Source organism: Odocoileus virginianus, chromosome 11, assembly GCF_023699985.2.
Source record: "Odocoileus virginianus isolate 20LAN1187 ecotype Illinois chromosome 11, Ovbor_1.2, whole genome shotgun sequence".
Lineage (NCBI taxonomy): Eukaryota > Metazoa > Chordata > Mammalia > Artiodactyla > Cervidae > Odocoileus > Odocoileus virginianus.
In genome coordinates, this window is record NC_069684.1 from 18,855,096 (window position 1) to 18,865,995 (window position 10,900).

Consider the following 10,900-nt stretch of genomic DNA (forward strand, 5'->3'; position numbering starts at 1 on the left):
TTTGTTAGCTTACAGGCTGTATAAAAACAAGACCACAGGTCAGATTTTACTCAGAGGCTGTACTCTGGGGATCCCCACTATAGATACCTTTAAGAAAGGTACATTTTAAGACTATTCAATGCCAATCATGCTTTGGAGAGCAAGAGAGTGAGGCAGCAAGAAGAAGAGAATAAAGAATAGTCTGGAAATATCACAAACGTTCAAGCTCCATGAAGAGCCATTTTATACATTTCAAGATTTACTAGCATTACTAGTAATTACTAGTAAATTACATTGGGGAAAAAAAGGGGGTGTCATTCTTTATTGATCTCACAGAAATTTCCTTTAAGCTGCAAAGTACTTTTTTTAAAGTTAGTTTTTATTATAAAGTACTTACAGAAATAATTTCTAAATCTAGCATAGAAAGAACATAAAAGTGCTAGATTATTTCAGCTCCAAGTTTGCTTCTATGACTTTATGACTCTATGACTCTTAAGACTCTATGACTTTAAAAAAATTCTTTTTTAAGTTTTTACATAGAGCATTTGAGAAACTGGTAGGTACAAGTACACATGATAAGATGCATACTACAAGGATCATTTTCAGTACCCAGACACTATAAATTCTGAAGTCTCTAAAAAAAATTGAGCTTAAGTGGAAGACAAATTTAAACCAAGCTGCAACTATTTATAAAGAAAAACGAAGCTTCTCTCCTTTGACTCATCTCCAAATTTAGAAAATTTGTAACTTAAGACTAAGTCCAACCACAATCAATGTAAGTTCACTTAAAGCCACAGATCTTGGTAGCTCAAGTCCTATATCAAGGCAAATCCTGAAAAGAATATAAACCACTTCAACAAACATGGCAAAGGACACAACTTACTACAGAAAAATTTCCAATTCACTTTCTAAATCAAGAAAAAACTTAATAGGTAAGTTGCTATCTCTTTTCCCGGGATAGTGTGAACTTAACAACTGCTAATAAAAACTAAAATATAGGTTATGACATTTTCTTATGTGAACTTAAACAATAATATAACAAAGGACATAATTTCAGAGAATAAAAACCAAGGCTATTGGTCATAAAGACACTGTCCCTCAAGCTGAAATAATGAACAAAGTAATATTTTCAAGCCAGTGACCAAATGAAAGTACTCCTGTATTCTACTGATAATTAGAAGCCTCAAAGAGAACCTATAAGAATTAGAGATAAACAAACCTAATTCACTCATTTTAGTATTTCCATTTGTTTTGTGTGCCGAATCTGAAAGAGAGATAGCAATAAAATGATTAGTGCTTAAAAGGAAATGCATCATATGGTTCTTTACCACAGGTTCATCATTAAAACCTTAACAGATTTTTATCACCTAAAAGGACAGTCATCTATCAAGACAAAAAAACAAAAAAAATTCAACCTAACTATTTTAAAAGAGAATAACTGGGAAGTAGAAACCTCCTGTGAAGGTAAATGTTTCCTTTTTAGTTCCCACAATAAAGCACCCTTAAAGGCTGAGAAACTCTAAAAATGAAGTAGATCTCTTGGAATGACATTTCTAGTTTTCTTTCATAGTCATGAAATCAATTTAAGGGCAATACTCTTCTAAGGTCTTAAAGTGAAAGCTGTTTAGTCATTTCTGACTCTTTGTGACCCCACGACTATACAGTCCATGGAATTCTCCTGGCAAGATACTGGAGTGGGTAGCCTTTCCCTTCTCCAGGGGATCTTTACATCCCAGGGATCAAACCCAGGTCTCCTGCATAGAAGGCGAATTCTTTACCAGCTGAGCCACAAGGGAAGAAACGCAGTTAAGGCAGGAAAAATTTATAGCCCTGAGCCACAAAGCCTCAGTCTTCAGTTTTTTATTAGCATTATACTGGGAAGAATAAAAAGTCCCTAACATTAATTTAAAACCATTTTGCTAACAAAAAGAATCATAGCAACATACAAGGACATAGCCTCTAAAAAAGAATGAAGAAATTATTTTATACACTTATATGGAAGGATGCCTCAATCTATTTTAAGTAAAAATAAAGAGTAACAAGGTACAGAAAAGATTAATTATTGGGCTAAAATGTGGGTTAAAAAAGAGAGGAAATGATGACTTATACATGAATTCCCTTATATCTCCATAAAATATCTCTGGAAGACTATCTAAGATACTGACAACACTGGTTGCTTAAGGGAGCTGGGTGGACAAACAAACGAAGGGAGCTGGGAGACTTTCCATCATATATTTATAGAAATTTTGAATTTCAAACCATATAAATACATGTAAGTACTCCATTTAAAAATACGAGCAAGCTGAACCAACAGACAAAACAACCTCTTACCAGATCTTGAGCTTCTTATAGGGGGTCTACACAGACTCATTACAGGATCTTCACTCATCACTAATATGGGAAGACAAAACAATAAAATACATATATCAAGTGTCTAACATATTAGATTTATTACACAATCACCTATTTAGTCAGCAGAGTTTTTTCTGAGCTCTCCATCATGCTGAGTCTGGGAATACAAGAGTGAACTAGAGAAAGGTTTGCCGCCATAAAAAATATATGGGCTTGATGTAAAATTTGGCAGTTTTTCTCACCAGACCATATTTGTATAAAAAGAAAGGAGTATCAAATAAAACTTCTGAATTTCTCAATTAAGAACCAAAATCTGTACCGTAGCACCAACTCACTTATCTATTCCATTGTGGCATACCCTCACTGTGGATTATTTATGTCAAACTTTGATTTGAGGGTTAACTTCCTAAGAGTTAATACACTCCCTCCAATTATTTAACCTTGTGTGTTTCAGCAAATACAAACCCTGATTTAAAAAAAGATGTTAATGTTAGCCATAATTTGTTTCAGACTGTCTATAGTTCAATAACACAGAGCTAATGAGGAAGCCAATACCATTAAATAATAAGTTAATGTTAGCCTAGAAATCCAAGTGTATGTCCTCAAAAAGCCTTGCACAACATAATATAAAACCCAATCTATATTTAAATTTGGATTATATTACACTTAGCTTCATTTGTATCTATAAAAAAGGCAGCATGTTTGGCTCTTCGTGAGAACTGAAAAAACCATACTCTGAACCAGCTATCACTGACCCCTTCTTCATTATACTGGCTGCCTATGTTTGTTCTCACAAAACTGACTTAACCCCATTTCCTCTTCACGGTATCAAGAAGAGAAATCCTGAAGGGATATCCATTTATTTGTTCTAAAAATACTTATCAAGCATGTTTTTGTACACCTTAAAAGATAAAGAAATAATTGATTTCATGTAGCTCGAAAGGCAGAATCAAGATCAAGGGAAATTTACAGCAAAGTAGCTTTTAGTTCAATGGTAAAAACAAAAGCAACCAATTAGTGTTGTCTCCAAAACAGAACTGATGGTGAGGGAGTGATTTCCACATCACTGCAGGTGATCAACAGTGCATGGATGGATGTTAACAGAGGGACACCTACACTGATAGAAACTCTTGAGTACATGACTCTCATAAATCTTCCAGCTCTAAGATCTATGCAATGTATCAGTTGTTAGCATTCTACATAACACAAATTTAGAACTTACATAAATAGCTTTAAAAAGAAATCTCACATATGTCCATTACTCTTATTATTACAATGACTTTCCTCTTTTTTTCCTCTATATTCCCATCCTTTGCAGGTTTAGTTAAAACCTAAAACTCAACTTTATAGATATCAGTTACTATTTTAGACCCCATCTTTTCATTTAAGCTTTTCTTGTATGCTCTACCAAATACATAACCCTATGTAAGAGGGGTTGAAGGAGAGAGAGTAGCAGAGAGGGGTATTAGGGAATAAAATAACAAGGATTCTTCTTTAGTAGCAATCTCCTTCCCTTGTTTGCTGCTCCTGCCTCACCACTGCACCCCCAGCATCTAGCAACGGCACTAATATAAAGTAGGTGCTCAATAAACCTCTGGAGAATGAATGAATGCTGTCACTACAGCAGTCAGAGAATCAAATGTTCATGACAAAATGTTGTTTAGTCACTCGGCCATGTCTGACTCTTCTGCAACCCCGGGACTGGAGCGCACCAGGCTCCTGTGTTCATGGGATTTCCCAGGCAGGAATACTGGAGTGGGTAGCCATTTCCTTCTCCAAGGGATATTCCTGATCCAGGGATCGAACCTGTGTCTCCTGCATTGGCAGGCAGATTCTTAACTCCTGAGCCACCAGGGAAGCCCTCATGTTAAAACAGAAGGCATTAAAAATATTTAACAATAATTATTTAACTAGAAACCATAACTACTAAAAATATTTAATGTTAGGAAAAGTTACTAAAATTTTCCTACTATATTTTTAGGTTATGAAATTAGTTTCATGAATGGAAGGAATCTGGCCATAGAAGAAGTTACATAGGTATATATGAACGGAATTGACCGAACAACCTAATTGCTATTTTACTTTGAAAATAATGCAATTCTGAAACTTCAAACAATAAGCTACTCTAGACTAATACAATCAACATTTTCATGGCTTCCAAAACAGGATGACAAATGATGTGGTTGTCTTTACTAGGATGTTTTAGAAAGTGGTCCCTCGGGGTGTGTGTGTGTGTGTGTGTGTGTGTGAAAGTCAATCAGTTGTGTCTTTGTTACCCCATGGACTGTAGTCCATGATGTGGTTGTCTTTACTAGGATGTTTTAGAAAGTGGTCCCTCGGTGTGTGGGTGGGTGGGTGTGTGTGTGTGTGTGATTGAAAGTCGATCAGTTGTGTCTTTGTTACCCCATGGACTGTAGTCTATGGAATTCTCCAGGCCAGAATACTGGAGTGGGTAGCTGTTCCCTTCTCCAGGGGTTCTTCCCAACCCAGGGATCAAACCCAGGTCTCCACAGTACAGGTGGATTCTTAACCAGCTGAGCCACCAGGGAAGTCCCTTGGTATAGGTCATCACTTTCAAGGACATTTTTGGATAAAGTTTTGTCAGACCACACTAGTGGTCCTATATACAATTATAGCACAATTTTGAACACCAAAGTTGAATTGAAAGTCTGTGATTCTACAAGAAGGAGGAAGAGCCTATATATTTGTTTTAATTCAAGTACAGCTGATTTACAATGTTGTATTATTAATAGTTTCTGGTGTATAGCAAAGTGGTTCAGTTCTATATATCTATATACACACACACATATACATATATATATTCTTTTTCATAATGGTTTATTATAGGATACTGAATATAGTTTCCTGCGTTATACTGTAGGATTTTGTTGTTTATCTATTTTATATATAGTAGTTTATATCTGCTAATTCCAAACTCCTAACTTATTCCTCCTCTACCCTCTTGCCCCTGTAGTAACTATAAATCTGTGAATCTGTTTCCATTTTGTAAATAAGTTTGTTTGTATCATATTTTAGATTCTACATACATCTGTCTTTCTCTTTCTGACTTACTTCACTTTAATATGATAGCCTCTAGGTCCTTCTATGTTGCTGCAAATGGCAGTATTTCATTCATTTTTATGACTGAGTATTGTTCCATTTTGCACGTGTGTATACATATATATACACATACATTTATATATATGTACATACACACACACATACCACTTCTACTTCTTTATTCCAGTCATCTGTTGATGGACATTTAGGTGGCTTCCATGTCTTAGCTATTGTAAATAGTGCTGCTAAGAACCTGTGGGTGCATGTATATTTCTGAATTAAGAGTTTTCTCCTGATATATGCCCAGGAGTGGGATTGAAGGATTATATGGCAACTCTATTTTTAGTTTTAAGGAACCTCCTAGTGTTTTCCATAGTGGTTGTACCAATTAACATTCCCTCAAACAAGGAAGGGCCTATCTTAAACTTGCACTTAAAGTAGTTTTCCATCAAACTGACTCCTGTTTAAGTAATTCCTCTGCTAGACAGACTTTCAGTTCAGTTCAGTCACTCAGTTGTGTCAGACTCTTTATGACCCTGTGGACTGCAGCATGCCAGGCTTCCCTATTCATCACTAACTCCCGGAGCTTGGTCAAACTCATGCCCATGGAGTCGGTGATGCCATCCAACCATCTCATCCTCTGTCATCCCATTCTCCTCCTGCCTTCAATCTTTCCTAGCATCAAGGTCTTTTCCAATGAGTCAGTTCTTCACATCAGGAAGCTAAAGTACTGGAGTTTCAGCTTCAGCATCAGTCCTTCCAATGAATATTCAGTACTTTACAAAGCTTGTAAAGACAGACTCTACAAGCGTTCATTTAATGACTTTCCTAAACATTCTCTTTTTTAAGAGGAATGACAGAGGAGCAGGACAAGTCCTAGATATAGTATGATTTTTAAAAGCACCTTTAATAGTAAAAGAACCCAGAGTATCTCACATCTCCCCAAAATGCACATATCTTTATATCTAGTTACACTGCAGCACAATATAGTCCAGTAATTTGTGCATGAGTTCCATCAATCTACCATCTACATTGGGAAATGTTTTGTCTTTTCCATTATCAACCATAGCATGAGCTTTGTAAGAAAAAGAAATGCTTAAGCAAAATTTTATGAACTTCACACTGCCTACGAAGTGCTGTGAGGAAAAAAACCCCCACCTTATATCCATATGTTTTACTGTATACTAAGTGATTTTGCAAGTACTATTTCACTTTTGCAGTGAGCTTGTGAGTTAGGCCGGGTTAAGTCATACAGATAAAGGCCTGAGGTTTAACATGGCTCAGTGTTCTTGCCTGGAGAATCCCAAGGATGGGGGAGCCTGGTGGGCTGCCGTCTATGGGGTCGCACAGAGTTGGACACGACTGAAGTGACTTAGTAGCAGCAGCAGCAGTAAATATGACCAAGGTCCAGTGCTCTTTGCACAACATTATGCAGCCATGTACCTCAATAGCAGTCCTAAAATACAAGCTTAATGTGAACTCCAAAAGACTGTATGAGACATTCTATTGTGTAATAGTTTTATAGTGGTCTGTATGGGCTATAGGCTGGTGCTCAACAGTCTTCATTAAATCAATTTACTTAACTCCAGAAGTTTCACAAATTTATTGTAGATTTTATTTATTTTTGCTGTAAATTTTAAAAATGAGAAACTTTTGTTTTTCCAAGCATAAGCGTCATGTAATTGAATCTATTATAAATAAAATTTCAAGAACACAGTTTTCCCAAATGGCCTGAAAAATGTGATTATAGAGCCTATCACTCGAAGCATTTTTCTAAAACAGTTTCTAATCTTAAGACTCCAGGAACATAGGCTGTTCAAGGAATTAAGCATAAAGGGTGTGTTATTTGGAATTTATCCTCAACCAGGTATTTATTTATTCTAAACAGAATAGTTTAAACTACAAAGCATAATCTTATTAGAAGCAATGGGTATGGAAGCCAGTCAGGATCTGGGTTAAAACAAAAGCCACAGATGATCAGTTTCAATAGCTACAGTCATTATTACTGTGGATTTCCTAATATCAAGAAAAACAAACTGAAAATAAACAGAACTAAAAATCAAAGGATACTATGCATTAATAACTGAACTTAATCCTTTTCCTTGCTTTTCAATATAGGTTTTAAAATGGCCACTACCAAATGTAGCCTAATGCCACTTGATACTAAGATGGAAATACTTCTACACTTTAACATCTCTAAAACTGGGATGTATTATACAATCTAAGGTACATTACCATTAACTTGCAGCATTTCTTCCTCCTAAGTGAAACTGAAAGTCGCTCAGTTGTGTTCGACTCTTTGGGACCCAATGGACTATACAATCCATGGAATTCTCTAGGCCAGAATACTGGAATGGATAGCCTTTCCCTTCTCCAGGGGATCTACCCAAACCAGGGTTAGAACCCAGGTCTCCTGGATTATAGGCAGATTCTTTACCAGCTGAGTCACAGGGAAGCCCAAGAATACTAGAGTGGGTAGCCTATCCCTTCTCCAGCAGATCTTCCCAACCCAGGAATCAAATCGGGGTCTCCTGCATTGCAGGCAGATTCTCTACCAACTGAGCTATCAGGGAAGCCCAAGAGGATGTATCTTAGAACTGATGAGATCTTAGATTTAATAAAATATGGTATCAAATTGAGATTGATTATATTGTGTCATGATTTTACTATGCAGACCATTTAATCCATTTTACATGACACATTTATTCATTCAACACTTAACAAGCTTTACTGAGCAGCTAATTATTCCATGGGAGAGTGACAGTGAGGTACTTGGGGCAAGTGAAGGGCCTTTGGAGAAGACAAGCCTAGGCCTGAATTTGGCTCAGTTACATAGCAAGTAATCTTAAGAGAAAAGCCAGCTACTCTGAGCTTGTTTCCTCACCAAAAAAATCAGTACATCGATCCTTCATAGTTATGTGAATGAATTAACATATACCAAGCATATGGTACTTAGAAGATATTCAAGTATGCGCCCTGTCTTTTCTTGACACATGCTACTACTGTTTAATTCAACTTAACGACCTAAAAATAAGATTCACTGAAACTTTGAATGAGGTATGATTTGGGACCCCCGATCCACCCAATAATTCAATAACCCAATAATTATAGGCTATAATCTATACATAAAAAAAAGCTGACAGGTTAGGAAAAAAACGAATTCAATCTGGAGTTGAGTTCCTCAACCTGGAGTTGAGAACCTCAACTTCTTACCTGGAGTCTCTTGTGTTCTCCTGATAGCTTTCTTTGTGACCGTTTGGCTTAAGACAGTTTGTGAAGGTGGTTCATCCTCTAAAGAACAGACATAACAATTGTAACATTCAGAATATGCAAAGTGAGTAGGGATTATGTATATTAACAGCAATACATAAACAGAAATGCAAGTAATTCATTGTTATGAAAACTCGGGTCTCTCCGTGCATGGGTGCCAAATCAAATCCCAGAGACAGAGTTGTGAGCGAAGCAGAGGATAGCTTTACTGCTTTGCCAGGCAAAGGGAGACACATCAGGCTTCTGCCTTGAACAACTATGTATCCCATCCCCAGAGGACTTGATGAGTGTTTTAAAAGTGGGTCCAAGGTAGGGTGTCTGACAAGATAAGGGTTTGCACTTGCACTCCCTTACTCTCGTCTCAGGTGGTCAGTCTCCTAATCCTGATGATTAATCTGGGCCTTTTAATCTTGCATCAGGTGACTTCTCAGTTGTTCTTCCCTTGATTAGCAACACTTGGAACCTGCCCTTTGGAACTCAGAGAAGGTCATAATGGCTGGTGTACTGCCTCCAAACAATGGGGGACAGAAAGGCCTGGGAGGCTCACAGGGGCCCATTCAGTTTCAATCCCTTCAGAAATGTGTAATTAAGGGGTTCCCTGGTGGCTCAGTGGTAAAGAATCTGCCTGCCAATGTAGGAGACTCGGGTTTGACCCCTGGGTAGGGAGGATCCCCTAGAGAAGAAAATAGCAACCCATTCCAGTATTCTTGCCTGGGAAATTCCATGGACACGAGAGCCTAGTGGGTTACAGTCCATAGGGTGGCAAAAACAGTCAGACACTACTTAAGAGACACTAAACAACACAAAAATTAGGTTTACCAAAACGTGGTAATTGAACTAGTGAGAACTACTCTTTAGGACAACATAAAAATAAACTACTCACCAATGATGCTTTACAACAAAAACACAGAAATATTACTCTAGAAAATTTGAAAGATGGGCTAAAGAGGAAGAATGAAAAACGTGTAGATTCTCATAGATTCACTAAGAATAGAAGTAAATCCTTTGTGTGTTTAAAATAAAAAAAAACAAAACCCAGCTTATACAACTGCATCGGCCTGTGTGGGAGAGTCAATACAACTTAGCATGTTTCCTTTGCCTTCCAAAGCATTCTTCTAGCTACTGGACATACAGAAAGAACATAAACATTGAAGTATAACATGGTCCCTCAAATATATATGTAGTATCTTTGTCTTCAGAAGCTTATAATCTTAAAAGAGATAAAACATGTATAGGGTTAAACAGTCTTGAATTGCTACTCCCAATAGTAACTCACATATCTTTAACATAATTTCCAAAATCATCAACACTTCTACTGTGTCAGCACTTCTGGCATCAGCAGGTAATGTGTAGTGTATTACTCAGCTCTAAACTGAAAATTCACCTCCTCTTCATCATATCCACCAATGGTCTATCACCAACTATATAATCCCATTAGGATTCAAACCCCTTGGTTTTACCTCATAGGTGCCCTATCTGGAGTCAACATGAAACTCCATCTGTGACTCAGTGTTAGATGGGGGAGAAGGGGCAGTGTAGGAGAGGACGCATTACCGGAGTTGATTCGTCTGCGACTTTCCTAAAACTACACAATCACTTTGTCAGTAACCCTCTGGCCCATTTAGATGAAAACTAATGAAAGTCTTGTTTTGTCACGCTACTACTTAACTACTGAGGTTACACTTAAGGTCACCAACATGCGAATTTCTGGCAGAGACCACACTAGAGAAAGAGCGATCAGTTCAAGTTTATCACACACCGGGAAGCTTCAGGTTCAGGATGACTGCCTTGACCCCATTTCAGTGTAAACATGTGGGTGGGATCTCAAAACAATTTATCAACTACGCTAGTCCTCAAAACAGCCACTCACGAAATTCCCCTTCCTCTCTCCCCTCCTGGATAGTGACGGGGAAAGACTGGAAGGTTAGAGGACCAAAATTCTCATTGAGGGACTTCTGGTCTGGGAGTTAAAAGGAGGAAATGGAAGTGGCTTTGGCAGAAACATCCGCAGGGTAGAGAGAACCGATGTGAAACTGAACTCGGAGTGATTCAGTGTCCTGCCTGCTGCCTAACTGGCCGCCCCGAAGTGCAGGCCTGCAGAAAATGGGCGATCCTGACACCTCTAAATTGATGCCCAGGGAAGCACGCGGCTCCTCGGCTCTGCTCAGGTCACTAGGCACGACCGCCTTTCCTTCCAGCGCCCCCGCCCTGCCACTTTCCCGCCAGCCGACGGGGCGGC

General features: G+C 38.0%; 1 protein-coding gene across 7 annotated transcripts in view; it reads right to left on the reverse strand.

Annotated features, from left to right (window-relative positions):
• Nucleotides 1-10,900, reverse strand: part of TOR1AIP1 (torsin 1A interacting protein 1) — a 42,647-nt gene that overhangs the window by 30,750 nt on the left and 997 nt on the right. For 2 of the 7 annotated variants that reach the window (XM_070473992.1, XM_070473990.1), the window contains exons 2-4: nucleotides 8,605-8,682; nucleotides 2,311-2,370; nucleotides 1,199-1,243 (exon numbers count right to left, since the gene is read on the reverse strand). In XM_070473992.1, the coding sequence (XP_070330093.1) occupies nucleotides 1,199-1,243; nucleotides 2,311-2,370; nucleotides 8,605-8,682 (183 nt within the window). The remainder of the gene's footprint in view (nucleotides 1-1,198; nucleotides 1,244-2,310; nucleotides 2,371-8,604; nucleotides 8,683-10,900) is intronic. The other 5 variants (XM_020868833.2, XM_070473991.1, XM_070473994.1 and 2 more) reach the window with 4 other exon arrangements.